At 32.6% G+C, this 14,951-nt stretch overlaps 3 protein-coding genes across 3 annotated transcripts; 1 reads left to right on the forward strand and 2 right to left on the reverse strand.

Moving 5' to 3' along the window:
* Positions 1-3,795: 3,795 nt before the first annotated feature.
* Positions 3,796-8,669, reverse strand: LOC123683266 (pre-mRNA-splicing regulator female-lethal(2)D). The gene is made up of 4 exons (XM_045622191.1): positions 8,483-8,669; positions 8,207-8,388; positions 7,957-8,081; positions 3,796-5,513 (listed from the first exon to the last, which is right to left on the reverse strand). The coding sequence occupies exons 2-4, from the start codon at positions 8,385-8,387 to the stop codon at positions 4,848-4,850; spliced, it is 972 nt and encodes a 323-aa protein (XP_045478147.1). The 5' UTR covers position 8,388; positions 8,483-8,669; the 3' UTR covers positions 3,796-4,847.
* A 1,545-nt stretch (positions 8,670-10,214) lies between these two features.
* Positions 10,215-11,687, forward strand: LOC123682762 (RNA-binding protein with serine-rich domain 1). Its single transcript, XM_045621546.1, has 4 exons — positions 10,215-10,378; positions 10,434-10,541; positions 10,595-10,921; positions 11,096-11,687. Coding segments are annotated over exons 1-4 (942 nt in total). The 5' UTR covers positions 10,215-10,376; the 3' UTR covers positions 11,601-11,687.
* Positions 11,688-11,854: 167 nt separating this feature from the next.
* On the reverse strand, positions 11,855-13,247 carry LOC123682763 (potassium/sodium hyperpolarization-activated cyclic nucleotide-gated channel 1-like). Its single transcript, XM_045621547.1, has 3 exons — positions 13,008-13,247; positions 12,365-12,574; positions 11,855-12,312 (listed from the first exon to the last, which is right to left on the reverse strand). The coding sequence occupies exons 1-3, from the start codon at positions 13,152-13,154 to the stop codon at positions 12,055-12,057; spliced, it is 615 nt and encodes a 204-aa protein (XP_045477503.1). The 5' UTR covers positions 13,155-13,247; the 3' UTR covers positions 11,855-12,054.
* Between the last annotated feature and the right edge of the window lie 1,704 nt (positions 13,248-14,951).

Below are 14,951 nucleotides of genomic sequence, written 5' to 3' on the forward strand. Positions count from 1 at the left end.
TTTAAAAAACACAAGAACTCAAATACCTGGGAAACTGTTGATTTTCGGTTAGTCATATGGCTCAATAGACAGCAAATAGGTGATACTAACACCTCCTTCAAGGTTCACTCTATTTTGGAGACACCTGTAGATACAGGGTGTTTGGTGACCAGTGGGACAATGCTCAGCGAAATATAATGGACATCTATGTGATTCAGAAAAAGATATTTAAAGTCACCTCAGGACTCTCGTTTTCGAAAGTTTGGATAAATTTCAAACGGCTCTAACTTTCGAAGCAGTCAACCGATCTTGGTCATTTTTGGTATGATTGGTCACATTAGAGAGAGTCGACATCGTGAATGAGAATTCTTTCCGGAATTACAGGCCCGTAATCAAGAAATGTATTCTTCTGAAAGCAATGAAAACAGCACTATTATTTTTTTTAAATAATCGAATGCATATTTTTTCCAAAGAACAGAAAAATGCTTCCAGGACCATCCATCAAACCAAATGGCACAATGTGAAATTTTCAAGTTGAATCAGTCAAAAATCTACGGAAAGAAAACATCTTGCGGAAAAATGTTTCGAATAAGGGGTTGATGGTTTTGAGGGGGAAGTCCATTTATGTTAAAACCTCTGTCATTTACTTCACATCTGTGGGGGAAACAGGAGTCATCCTTGGAATTTCAAATGAGAATCCCTATTTTTATTGCAGATTCGTATTCAGGGTCGCTGCCAGGACCGGACATTTTGCCGGGGCTCTAAATTGTAGAAGCGCAAAGTCAGTTTATAAAATATGACATACTTTTTGACACAAAAATGTTTTCTAGTGATTACACAATCATGTTCTGATGAACCAATAGAATCCGTAAATTTTCCATAGTTACGACGTATTGATAAGTGAATATACTACTTGACGACGTGGTATAATCGTTTTGGTGTTTCGCCTCCTGGTATATTGGGATCATTTCCATAGTAACATTCTTGGACGTTCGCCAAAAAATTAAAATCAAGCTCAGTGAAATGTCATTGATTTATCAAAATGCAGTGCTTTGGTTAGTTATTGAAATTATTCGTTATATAATCGTAACGAATACCACTCGAGCATAGACAATATATTTCGATTATACGAACCTCTTCACTCGACGTAATTCGCGAAACACCACTCGAGCTGCGCTCTCGTGATGTTTCGCGAACTACGTCTCGTGAATCGGTGTATAATCTAATATTTTCTATGCTCTTGTGATATTATAACTGATTATATCACTCTTTGTAGTGAAATAACAAATTATCAAGCGCCAATTTTATTGAAATCGAATAGGCGCTCTCAAGTATAGCAATTAAAATAAAAGTAGGTACTAAAATACACCTAAAAGATCTACGTTTCTTTTTACTGTAGAGCGTCGTAGTTTCAAATTATTCAGGATGTTTTTGATGAAATCGATTAAACTTCCTTTGATCCATTTTACAAGGTGATATTGAGTTCAAAAATACGAATTCATATGAAATTGAAAATATGCCTGAAAGAAATAACTCTGGGAGAGGTTCATTCAAAGAAAATTCATATAAATCAGGCAAAGCAAGACGGCGAAGTTTTATTTTGTCGGTGCGCCAAAAAATTCAAAAATTTCGTACGAACAATTTTTCACTTTTCGTCACAGATGGCTCTGCAATCCAATTTATATTTTTCCTCTGAACGACCTTAAAGTATCCGTTCCATTAATCTTTCACATGAAACTCTGATTTTTTTCTGCTGAACTGATTGTTTTTAGTACATGTTCTGTCATTGATCAATTGGAAATGGCGACATTATTTGTTCAATGAGTTTTTGGTTCAAAATACTTTCCATTAAGAGGGAACACCACCACGTGGCTGCTGAGTTCAAAACAAAATAAGGGATATTTCTTTTTACGAATCACCTATTTTTATGGAGTTTACAAATAATTGTTTTAGACAATAAACTTTATTGTAGCATTTTAATAAAAAAATAATGATTTTGGTGACTTTTTATTCGAAACATTTTTCCATGAGATGTTTCCTTTTCAATATTTTTGACTGTTTCAACTTGAAAAACTTCACCCGGTATATTTACCGGGTGAAGTTTTTATCGTCCCTTGAGACGAGAACTAGTCTAAGTCCAAAATTTCCATTTTGCCGATTTTGTATTCTATCTGCTCATAAAACGAGGCGAATTCTGGTCGAGAAGTAGATATTATACCTCAATGACGTAGGGGAATACCCTCGGGAATCCCAGAAATAGTGGAAATATATTAAGTTGTAGTAAATATAATTGTTGTCTTGAATAGAAAAATGTTTCTCCTGAAAAGTTGTGATTTTGGACTTAGACGACTTCTGATCTCAAGGAACGATATACTTATTTGAATATCGAGGAAATTAAAAAACAATTGGAGCAATACTCGGGCTATTTCATTGAAATCGAAAAAAGTCATCATCGTTCAAAGAAATTCATGGAATAATACTTCCTTGCCACTAAAAAATCTTTCCTATAAATACAAAAATAAAATTGATGGCCCCATGTGACCTGCTTCCTAGAACTTCACTCGGAATTCCATGATATTCAACTTCGGAAAATTATAATACAATAATCTTTGTTGATTTGAACTTTAAGCCATTTCGTCACAATTGTATTTATCAAGTTATTCAACTTGACGAGATCAGGAATTTGGTACAATACGTTCATAGTCCTATATTCTGTCCATATTACTTATTTATGGTGAAAATCAAAGGAATAACATCAACAATTATTCTCATGTTTTTGAGCGTTATATCGTTTCGTCACAATATCTGTAATTTTCGATTTTTGAATCGGGAATGCTCTCAAACAATAAAGTAAGACTCACAGATAGAGAACTCGCGGTCAAAATCGATTCTGTCCGTCCGGCCTTAATAAGTACGATGACTCTCGATCCGAAGATATTAAAAATTTGAAAGTATTAGGGTAAGTTCAGATCTCGAAAATTTTCATGTTGATCGCATCATCAGAACCAGAGAAAATTCTCAATATCTCAAGGATCACAGATCCGATCGTGTTGAGATTTTACGCGTAGATATAAAAAAAAAACTAGTATTTCAGTGACAACAGATCCAATATGAACAAATTATGTATATACATAAAACTTTATTGGAATCTGAAAATATATATGGATTTTTTTAAATCTCCTATCTTTAATATTCCAAATAGTTATTTGCAACTAATTCCTAAATTTCAGTTCATTAGGATAAGTTTTTTTGTTGCTTCATTGAGAAAACAAAATTTGAGGAATAAGCAAACGAATTTAACCCTAAAGGAACTTGATGAATATATTCAGAAGTTTCATATTTCTAGCACATTCCATTCGAGAGTTATCGTTCCTAAGGTGACCGGACAGCCTTTATTAAGTTTAGACACCTTACTGTGGATTTTCGTCAAGTAATGTTAGACATTTAGGCCAAAAAACGCATAACATGCTATAAATTTTACACAGGCCTTCAAGCATTCGACATAACTTATAGCGTATTCGACTGGCTGCACCAGTGCAAATTAATTCGAATTTTTGTAGAGCTAAATGACATAATCAGCTCGAATTAATTCGAACTGGTGCAGCCAGTCAAATACGTTATTAAAAACAGTTTGAATAAGTTTTCAGTTCATTAGTCAGTAAACTAATATGCCTGCTAGATTCTAAGTTACTTGCAGAAGACTAACCTGAGAATATTTTTTTTTTTGAAATTGCTGAAAAAGTTTCTAATGAAAAATGTTGTGAAACAAATGTATTGTCGAATTTATATTCAAAAACTAAAAATAAAGACACCATGAACTTCTTCAATTATTTATTGAAATTCTATGTATAAAATAAACGATTTTAACTCTGTCTTTCATCATAAAATCATGTGAGATGTTCGATAAAAAATTTCGTTCCATTTCATCACTGATGAAAAGCAATAATCCAATCAGCACTACTCAAATATATATTTTTGTCTGCTCTGCAGATAATTAATTTATTGTGTAGCACAAATTATTTTGATTTCATTTCACAGGATTAATAGAAAAAAAAACACAATTTTCTAAGTAATTCATGTACAATTTCATATACTGTTCATCAGTTTATATGGGTATTTCCAAAGTCACTCACTCCAACTTCAAATAACCTGACATTCTCATCTCCCAATGTCAGAATTATAAATTGATTCTTTGCCTCGAGTTGAAAATTAAAAATCAATAGAACAGCAGCCTACTATTTTCTCATTTCCAATTCCATTACTTCAATTCAATTCTTTTTTAGGCAACAATACAATAAAAATAATTACATTTCTATTTATTTCAATCAATATTAAAATTTTAGAGATTTGAAATGAAGTAAACGATGTTGAAAATCAGATAATTCAAAAATGTTAGGTAGCTCAATGAAAACTTGTTCAAGATTTTATGTTTCAACAGATCAAGACTCTTTAGTTGGATACTACCCACTAAAATTAACAAAGTAAAAAATCAAGTAGTCAAGTTTTCATTGGGCTAAATGAGTCATAATAATTACTGACGTAACTAAAGTTTTCTAATTCACTAGATCATTTTAGAAAAAATATTTTTCTATATATTAAGCTTAGATTCGCTTCATTTAATTAATCATTGTAAAACTGATTATATTAGTTTGAATGCAAAAATTAGATATGATAATTAAACTTCATTTTGTTTATTTTAGAAAATGAACAACTTGTTGATACTTTTGGTCAATTCAAGATATTATATTCGATTTATGCGATATGGATTAGAGGCTACTGCTTCAAAATAATAAAAATATGGCGGCATAGTCCTTTTCACTCGAAAAATTCAAATTCAAACCAGACACTGAGAGATGGAAAAAGCGAATTTACTCGGGATCGGAAGTCATGGCAACATCACCGTTTGTGTTAATAACAAGTGTATCATCCTCGTTATAATTGATGCTCAAGACTGAAGATCTGCGCACCCGTTTTGCTCGAGTCCTTTCGCCCTCTGACTCAGAGTCTGTCGTCCGTTCCTGTTCACAATTATTCACACTGTCACCATTGGCCCGACAATTTGCGGATTTCAAAGTACTGTTTTCTTTTTGTAAATTTTGAACTGTCTCTTTGCTTTTGCGCAACTCCTGCTGTAATATCAATATCGTACTCTGCATACCCTCAACGTCCTCGTCCAAATCTGCAAGGAATGAGTCTAATTCGTTCTGAGACTGCCTGACTTCTTCCGAGAATGATTTTTGCAATGCCAAGTCACTTTCTAATTTCGCTATTCGACCACTACTCGTTATTTTGCCCAACTCCTCGTTTTCCTGGTATAAAAGTCTACATTTAGCCATCAACCTCTTTCCCGTGTTAGAATCCGGTGTGAATTTCCATGCGGCTAGTTCGTTTTGTGTGTCTTCCAGTTTGGAACGGAGGGTTTGTATTTCCTTGCGGAACTGCTGGTACATACAGTTGACGGCGGGATCTAACAGCATGCTCCTCAAGGAAGCTGCTGTTGGTACTTGATTGCTCTTCAGTTCGTTCAGCTGAAGCTGTGGTCAAAAAAATCATTTAGTATAACCATGAATATAAAGGACTCTATTCAAGACACATAATCTTGCTTAATTATAAATCCAATATTATTAGCAAATTATCTATGGTTTTATCAATAAGCTGAAATCTCTAATGATATAGTACTAATGCGTATAACGTAATTTTTTAAAATACAGGGCAATTTCTAACTACAGCATGAAACTTCACAAGGATGATCTGTAAGGTCATTTTAAGAAAAAAAGCTTCTACAAACATATGTCCGGAGTTGCTTCGTTTCCGAGATGGAGGTTTCAAAAAAACGGTAGGTATTCATGAATTATCGTGAATATTCTTGAACCGATTTGGTTGAAATTTGGTAAAGTTATTTGAAGTAATAAGGCCCTCATTTAGCCCTAACTAGATTGGAATTATTAGGCCCAGTGGCGTCTCAGTGGGTTCAACAGCCAAGAATATTGGGGAAAAAAGAGACGTCGCTGGGTTCTTTTTTTTTATTTTTCAAGATTGAGCAACTAAAACTACAACTTTTTGGTTTCCTGTGTTTCAAGCCTAGAAAATTGAATACCACTTTCAGAATGAGTTAACGTGTTTTTTTTTCTCGAAAACGAAGCTTGATATGAATAAAACACAAGACACCAAAAAGTTGTTTTTTTAGTATTTAAATCTAAAAAAACTAGAAAAAAGATATATATGATAATTTATAAATACCTACCGTTTTTTTGAACTTCAACAAAGCAACTCCAGACATATGTCTGTAGGACCTTTTTTCTTAAAACAACCTAAGGGATCACTCTCTGAAGTTTCGTACAGTAGTTAGAAATCATTCTGTATGCCTTCACTAATGTGCATGAATTCTTTATATAGGTACTAAGTAACAAAGACAAGAACACCCTGTATTCATTAAGATCATGGTAAACTAAAAAATTCAAGAGATGTTTTTACTGAGGTGATTAAGATCTAATATAAAACACCAATTTAATGAGTCCAAAAGAATATTTTGTAGAGTATGTCAACTCGGTGATACTTAAAATCATTGGCTTAAATTCAAGTTTTTTTTCTTACCCCAATAAACATGTATTTTAAGGAAATGCACAATTTGGGTGTTCTTTTAATGTCACTTAAAATACCAATTTTAATTTAAACCTGGTGAAAATTATATGCACTATTCTGGGGAACTCACCTCAAGTTTAATTTGATGTTTTTCCAATTGAACAATCTCAATAATCATTTTAACAGAGAAGTTAGATACACTAAACATTTTTCCTGCATTGAAAAGTTTGAGATCGAGAAATTGTTTGGAAAAATTTTATCAATAAGTTAGCATGCTCTAGTAAAAATCAGATATTTATTGTAAAACAATGCCAAATTTCTGTCTTCAACATTTAGTAGTTATGTGTCTATGTTAATCAATGAAAATAGATATGATTTTAAAAATAGAGTCCTCAAATGTCCTTAACTTTGATAATTCCCGTCTTCAGTTCCAGTCAAGTCACAAATATTCACAAACTCTAGAAATTACCACACTTAACATTATCAAGAGAAAAATATGGTTATTAACATTTTTGAGATGAATAACAAATATATGGAGGTCATTTTTCACTTAATGAACATTTCTGCATTTTCTAATTAGTCAATAATAATTCTTCAAAAATATGAATTGCATTAAATGTTTATAAGTACAGAGGAAAGATGAAAAAGGCATTAATTCAATTATGTAAGTAGTAATGTGAATTTAAGTCATTTGTATGAATATTTTTGTTTGAATAAACTATTTTTATAAGGAACAATGAAAAGCTATTCCAAAAAAAATGTATGCAATTAGGTCTAAGTTGAATCATATTGGTCAGAAAAGAAATTTTCTGATTCATTTTCCTTATTAAAGAACAGAAAAACAAATCTTTTTTTATTACTAATTGATTCTAACCTACTGTGTTGTTCATATATGTTTTATACTGCATTTATTTATTATAGAGAATATTCATTATGATCAACAATTCAAATATTGAAAAAGTTGCAATTGAAGTGATGAATATTCAATTGATCAGTGAGTAATAATAACACCATCAGTCTCTGGAGACAGCAACATTCTGCAGTATCATTATTGAATTTCAACCCAAATCATTCATAAAAATCCTCTTCAATACTATCTATATTGCAATTTCAAGAAGTGAAAAACAGCCTCATTCACAAATTCAGACTAACCACCACAAAGTATGCAGATTTCATGGTAATTTTTTTGGAGTACCAATCACTACACAAATTTCTGAATCGGTTTAATTATCACTTCAACCAAACTGGGCCGATTTGGCACATTCAACCAACTCCGTCGCTCCATATTGAATTCAGAACACAAAGCGGTAAATTTAGAAACGCAAACTCACGAAACACTATTTCGTAGGGCAGCACAAAGTTAAGAACATTTGAGAAATCTGTGTTGCTACTGACCACAAGATCTTGGGATTCTTGTTCTTTGACTGCTATCCTTCTAACCAGAAATTTCTCTCTCTGCTGGGAATCACTCAGTTGTTGTTTCATCTTATCTGCAGCCTGTCGCAGCTCAGCCAATTCCCCTAGAAACACTATTTATTACACTCTGACTCAACCGCATCTCACTTTCAGCACTAAAGCACTGCACTGAAATATACAGATCTCGACAGAAAACACTGTCTCACTAGACAAAAACTGAACTAAGTACCTTCTTGTGCAGATGCTCGTCTTTCCAATGCCGTTATGTAGGAGTCCTGTTGCCGCCAATGACTACTCCACTCGGAACTGTTCAAATTAGCTATTTCTCCATCGGAAATTACCACTCTTGAAGACGTTTTATCTTTCTCGACAGGACTAATGGGCCGATGGCCCTCGTTTGGATCAGACATTCTAAAATTTATCAGGATTGTTAGCAATCAGTTTTTCGTTAGTCGGCCATTACTAACAGCGTATCATGGACTACGAACAGAGTTTAAATACTTACTTTTCTGATTTCTTGGGCACTACGCAGCACTAAAATTGATTTGTTCCAAAATGAACACAACACAACATTCGACTTTTGTTTGAATACATTTAAAATGCCACTAATTTCACCCCTAAATTTTAAACACTTCAAACACAAATGGAGAAAATGATGCCACAGCGATTTTATTTGACAGTTGACATATAAGGCATCAATTGAATTTCATTGTGGCAATTACGTTTATAGAAAAAAACCAACATTTCTATGTTTCGGTAGTGTGAAAAATTGGGCGGTTTTTCGCGACTGCTCCTTTTAAAAAATAGAGGTGTGCTCAACTTATGAAATTATCAGTCTATGGCGTCTGACGTCAGCTGTAATCATCTTTATTTGCATATGATTCTATCTTTTCTGTTTTAACTTGATTCGAGTATTTGAACAAATAATTGTGGAAATAATCATCTTTCAATCATTGACTATATTAATAGTCCAATCATTCGCTATTGAATAACAATGCTCTGCCTAAATACACGATAACAAATCCTACGCAGAACACAAACTAATCAACAAAATACAAAACCCAACTCGCACAAGCTTAAATTTCCTGAAAGGTCTAACATGTATTTATATATTCTATAAATTCATTTGAACGCGAAAGAAAACATACAGGTACTATGAAAATTATTGAATTTCCAATATCTTCGCTTGTGAATGTCCAATATTAGTCCTGCGTTACCTTACCTTACAACATCAATTTGTCACAATCTCTGAAAAAACTGGAAATATTATTTAATAATAGGGATGGGACGGTATTTCAATACCGCGATTTTGGAGCGGTATTTTTGAGTAACGTAGTCGCGCGTTCCACAAACGTAAAGTAACCGGTTCCAAAGTAACGATAGTTACGGCGTACCGGCACCGGACTTCGAATTATAACATCGAAACGGTTTGGGATATTTGAACGAGGTTTGATAAATGTAGATTAAGGTTTTACATTGAATACCACGTCTTCAGCAATACACATAGATATAATTTCTTTCACGTAATACTAAGATTACCCGAGGATGGTATTATTTCCACTGAAGTTTACACCATCTGTTTTTAATGAGGTGCCCTTCGAAGATTCTAACCTTTGTTGTTATTTTGAGCCACCAAAAAATTTTATGGTTTTATGATTTTGTTATGCTTGCAAGAAAAGAATGTTGTTATGCTTGCATACGTTCTTCTGGAAAAACGTAGAAACTCAATGAACAATGAATTATCATTCAACAGGACAGTCCACAAATAGTCTAGGTATCCCAATGGTCTCGTTTCCTTCGTTCCTCCGTCGCTGATACTCAACCCAGTTCCAATCGCTTACGGTTTTGTTGCCTGTAACCACAGTTACAAAATCGCGGTATTTTGGAGCGGTATTTTTCTGGAGCGGTCGCGAATGTAACGCGACTGGTGAGTAACCGGTATTCCCATCCCTATTTAATAATGATATTTTCATTGCATACTTCATAATATTTTAGAGTGTAATAAATGCATCTGAATATTCCTCACAGTAATAACCATTTTTCTAAATAAAAATTTAACCTGACAGTGACGTCATCAATGTGTAAGAAGGAAACTCATGAGCACATCTCTATACTTCCACCATCTTGGGTGTATCATTTTTGGTTGAGCGCACATCTATTCATCAAAAAGAAAAGGAGTAGGTAAACAAACGAAGGATTCTGTTTATATTTCTATGCTTTAAACTTCAAAACACTTCATTTATATATCTATGCTTGAAAACAATATGGAGTAATAGTTAGCGGTGTAGTTTTTGTTGAAATCTAATTTATCGAATTAACTTCATTAAAATAAATCAGGGCTCTTGTAAATTCACAAAAACTCAAATTGTTATTGTTTTATAAATTTTTTAAACTTCAAGATGTAAGTACTGTGAAAATATAACTTGAAAGAAGAGGTTAATCATAATTTTTTTTAGGGCCAAGCCAGGTTCTGATATCGAAAAGGAAGAGAAGGATAAAAAAAAGGAAAGAAGTCGTGATCGTAAAAGACGTAGTGCATCCAGTTCTAGTGATAGCAGTAAAAGGTAATGATAAATCATTTCTTTAAATGCCAAATCCAACAACGTTTCAATTTTAGCTCGTCTGATAGTAGCAGTTCAAGCTCTAAAAGTTCAAGCAGCTCTAGTTCAGGAAGTAGCTCTAGATCTAGTAGCTCATCATCTGACTCTTCAAGTTCTAGTAGTGGTAATGACAGAAGGAATACCAAGAGAAGATCAAGAAGTGCAAGACCGGCTAAACCTAGAGATAAAGTTAAAAAGGAAAAGGTTCCAGAAAAGGAACAGGATAAAGAACATGAAAAAGACAAGTCTAAGGAAAGAGAAAAAGATAAGGAAAACAAAAGTAAAGAAGTTAATAACAGGAAGTCGCCGATAAGAGATGATAAACCTGTTCGACAAAGGTCAAGGTATGGATTACCTTTATATTCAATAACAATCAACATCATGTAGAATATTTGAATTCACCATAAACTACTTTTCATTTATTGGCAAATTTTTCTCCTTATGAAGTGTATTTTTTTGTTATATTCAATATTTTTACTCAATAATTGAATAATACATTAATTTCAAATCACTTTCAGGTCTCGCTCTAGATCTGATAGGAGGAAAAAAAGGAGGCGTTCCCCTACTCCAAGACCAACCAAAATTCACATTGGCCGTTTGACACGTACTATCAACAGAGATCATATTATGGAGATTTTCAGCACTTATGGTACCATAAAATCTATTGAGTTCCCAAAAGACCATGTTCACCCACATTTAGGTCGAGGGTTTTGCTATGTAGAGTTCACCAACCCAGATGAGGCAGAAGAAGCTATGAAGCATATGGATGGAGGACAGGTAGATGGACAAGAAATAACTGCAGCACCTGTTCTTTTACCAAAACCTAGGCCTCCTCCACCTAGGAGGAGTCCTCCTCATATGCCAATGCGAAGGCCTCCCATGCATCGCAGAACTCCTCCTCGATTTAGGAGACGCAGTCCATTAAGACCTCCTAGGAGAAGCCCACCAAGAAGACGACCTCACTCAAGAAGTCCCGTTAGAAGGAGGAAACATAGTAGGTCCAGTTCTAGCAGTTCAAGATAAGTTTGAGTTTTATAATTTGTAATTGGTATAGAATCCTTTTCATAGAGAATTCTTCAGTACTTTGAAGCAATGAGGAGGATTACTTTTTAAAAAATGTGTGTAAATTGTTTGGAATTATTGCCAAGAAGATGTAATTGGCCAAAACCTGTATAATAAACATTCTTTATTTCATTATGTTCATTTTCAATTTTCTCTGATATGGAGTAAAATTGGAATGTTTTATAGTTAAGAATTAATAAATAATAAGTTTTCAGCACAATTAAATTTTTCATTTCACCACATAAAGTTAATTATTTGCAATTTTACATTTCCTGCAACATAATGGAAACAAAAAATATATTTTCGTATCTAATTTTTTCATCAAACTAAACTGAATCATGACTTGAATGCATAATATTTAATTTTTGCAACTTATCGATTCAAAAATCTTACTAAAATAAAAATAGTATTGCATTTATTGATCCATTAATTCTTCTTCAAACTGTTCTTCATTTGTGGCTTGAATAATTTTTTCCGTTTGTTTGAAACGATCTTGTCCCAATTGTAATATTCTTAATTTAGCAGCAGGATAAGACTCTAGAGCTTCATTGAAGTTCCTTTTGGTGAGGCGATATAATTCACAAAAATCAATGGCTACACAACTTGCCACTCTTGTTTCATTAAGTAAAAGTGCTATTTCACCAAAGTGATCACCATCTGTCAGGTGGCATATCTGAAAGTTCATTTGCATGGTTTTAACTTGTAAACGAAGATTTTGAGGTCACCTCTTTTCCAGTGGGTGTGTATACAGCTAAAACTCCAACATAAATGAAGAACATCTCTGTACCAAGTTCTCCCGTTTGTACAACAACGTCATTGGGGAGGTAAATTTCTTGTTTCAGCAACATCACTATCTTCATCATCACATTTGGAGGCATATCCTTAAATATCTCAACCCTTGTGATGAAGTTTTGACAAAGGTGCCAAACAATTTCCTAAAACATTTGGCTTTTACTCTTTTGACGGTTCTTTCTACGAAAAATGTATATTGTTACTGAAATACTTGTTTTTATATGCTACTCCCTGAACAAGTACTTTGTTAATTATTATTGAATTTTCCATGTAGAAATAATTTTTTAGAATAATACTTATGGTTTTATGAATCAACAAAGATATATGTAATAGATATTATATACTGATTTAATTATTTACCCTAATAATAGATATTATATGTGCAACCTGTTGGAAAGATCAGTATTTTTTGTGATTTGTTTCTGTTCAACAGGAAAAGCAAAAATGATCGCTCTGTTTTCAAAGATGCCAAATCCTGTTTTTCTTTCACATGTTAAAATTAAATAAATTCATAAATTAAAATATTAATGCGAAACGGATATTTCGATGACTAATACTTCTATTAACAGCACTTACATTTCTCAACGAATTAGATATACTCTCCAATATCAATTTCTCCTTGAAAACAGTCTTTTGAAATTTGAATTCTATGTAACTCTTTATTCGTTTGCTCACTTCAGGAGGTACTTGCTTGAATCTTGTGTATGCTTCAATTTGATTCATCAGGTGACTGTACTTGTTTTTTGAAATATTTCGGCAAATATATATTTGTAAGATTTGTGCTAGAAGATCATATTAGTCGTTTTACTTAATTATTTTTATCCTTTTTTTTTGTTTGATGAAAATGAATATAAATACTTTTCAATTTCCACAGATTTTTAATTAATTCAACAATTGTTTCGCCATCTAAGCTGCTTCATCAGCGGCGAAACAATTCTTGAATTAATTAAAAAAAAATATTTAATGAATTCAGTCCTTACTTGATGGAAATTTATATTGATTTGATAAAAATAAATATAAACACTTTTTAATTCTCACAGATTTTTAATTAAATAAATTAAATAGATATGGAAATTAAAAAGCGTTTTTATTTATTTTTATCAAATCCATATGAATTTCATCAAGTGAGGACTGAATCTATCAATTTTTTTTTCATTCGGAAAGTTTAAATCTTCATTATTATCTTTCTTTATTTAACAAAACAAGTTCTGAATCGACTAATTTTAATTTTTAATTATTATTATCCGTTAAAGAGGCTTTTGATGGAAAGCTAAGTTCACAACTCCTCTTTCTTTTCGATTACAATTTTTTTTTGTATCACAAAGCGAATCTCGATGAGCAAAATCGTTTGATGCGCGGACAAATTCTGACTCAGCTCCCAGTGAGAGCTTATCCATTGCAAATACTCAGGGGTGTGGGGGGGATAGTCAATAATAAGCGCAATTTCCTCGCGAAACAATTGCGCCTAGAGTAAACGCAGCTTTATAGCGGACTGTAATTGTCGCGATTTTCTACACAAAAGTTTACTTTTTGTATTAATAAAACTTTTAAGAGATTTGTTTTATAAATGTATGGGGATATTTCCCATAACTTCTCAAACCTTACCTGAAATGAACATTTTAAGGAAAAGTCCACTAAACAATAACACAAGGTAAACTGACATTTTGTACCAAGGTCCATCAGATACAGCTTTTGGTACTCTGACCAGGAATATGGTTTGAACCATTTCGAACACCATCACCATAATTGCTCGAAAAGAATTGTCTACGGGACCGTCAATATCCGAATACCTCACCACTATTATCAAATACAAGGACCATAGGAAAATTATGATCCATATATTTGTATATGCTATCGTTCTAAAAATGTATATTGGCAAATTCCATCGCTAAAAAATGTGTTATTGAAACATCTGGTAGATTTATTATAGGTATAGGGCAGCGTTGCCAGGCCGACAAGCCGAAATTATCGTACCGCGTGTTCAAAATTATCGTACATTATCGTACATATTATCGTATCCCACTGATTTTTATCGTACACATTCGAAATGAAGGAAATTTTTGCGAGAATATGATAATTTGTGGACAAGGATGAAAAAACAAGCAATATATCGAATAAGTAATATATTTTTTATTTAAACAAAACGGTAAATGAATAATTAATTAATTATTAGGCAAGATCAGACAACCTGTATTATCCTATTCACAGACTGTCGGTGACGGAAAAACATCCATCTTACAATTCTAATATGTACATAAGATTGTACAATGAACTTGCAAAAAATTAAAAAATTATATCTAATTTAAATGTTTTAAAAAAGAGACTGAAAATTTGTCTTATAGATATTGAGCCATATTAGCTGAGCGAATACCAAAACTTTTATAGTTGTAATTTTGTGACGTCAATTTCACTCGATCTTTGAAACAATTAAATAAAGTTGTTATTTAATAATTATCAAATTTATTATTGAAAATAAATATGAAATAAAAAACGTTTCAATTATTTATCTATAAATATATT

The sequence above is a fragment of the Harmonia axyridis genome, chromosome 6 (assembly GCF_914767665.1).
Source record: "Harmonia axyridis chromosome 6, icHarAxyr1.1, whole genome shotgun sequence".
Classification (NCBI taxonomy): domain Eukaryota; kingdom Metazoa; phylum Arthropoda; class Insecta; order Coleoptera; family Coccinellidae; genus Harmonia; species Harmonia axyridis.

Bases quoted from the DNA above. Each gene is read 5' to 3' on its own strand.
- LOC123683266 (XM_045622191.1), bottom strand. From the start codon at position 8,387: ATGTCTGATCCAAACGAGGGCCATCGGCCCATTAGTCCTGTCGAGAAA. The intron at 8,082-8,206 runs GTACTTAGTTCA...TAGTGTTTCTAG, and splicing joins ACGAGCATCTGCACAAGAAG to GGGAATTGGCTGAGCTGCGA. The intron at 5,514-7,956 runs GTCAGTAGCAAC...TTTTGACCACAG, and splicing joins AAGAATCCCAAGATCTTGTG to CTTCAGCTGAACGAACTGAA.
- LOC123682762 (XM_045621546.1), top strand. The intron at 10,542-10,594 runs GTAATGATAAAT...TTTCAATTTTAG, and splicing joins TCTAGTGATAGCAGTAAAAG to CTCGTCTGATAGTAGCAGTT. The intron at 10,922-11,095 runs GTATGGATTACC...AATCACTTTCAG, and splicing joins CCTGTTCGACAAAGGTCAAG to GTCTCGCTCTAGATCTGATA.
- LOC123682763 (XM_045621547.1), bottom strand. From the start codon at position 13,154: ATGAATCAAATTGAAGCATACACAAGATTCAAGCAAGTACCTCCTGAA. The intron at 12,575-13,007 runs GTAAGTGCTGTT...CAAATGTTTTAG, and splicing joins TATCTAATTCGTTGAGAAAT to GAAATTGTTTGGCACCTTTG. The intron at 12,313-12,364 runs GTGACCTCAAAA...ATGAACTTTCAG, and splicing joins ACACACCCACTGGAAAAGAG to ATATGCCACCTGACAGATGG.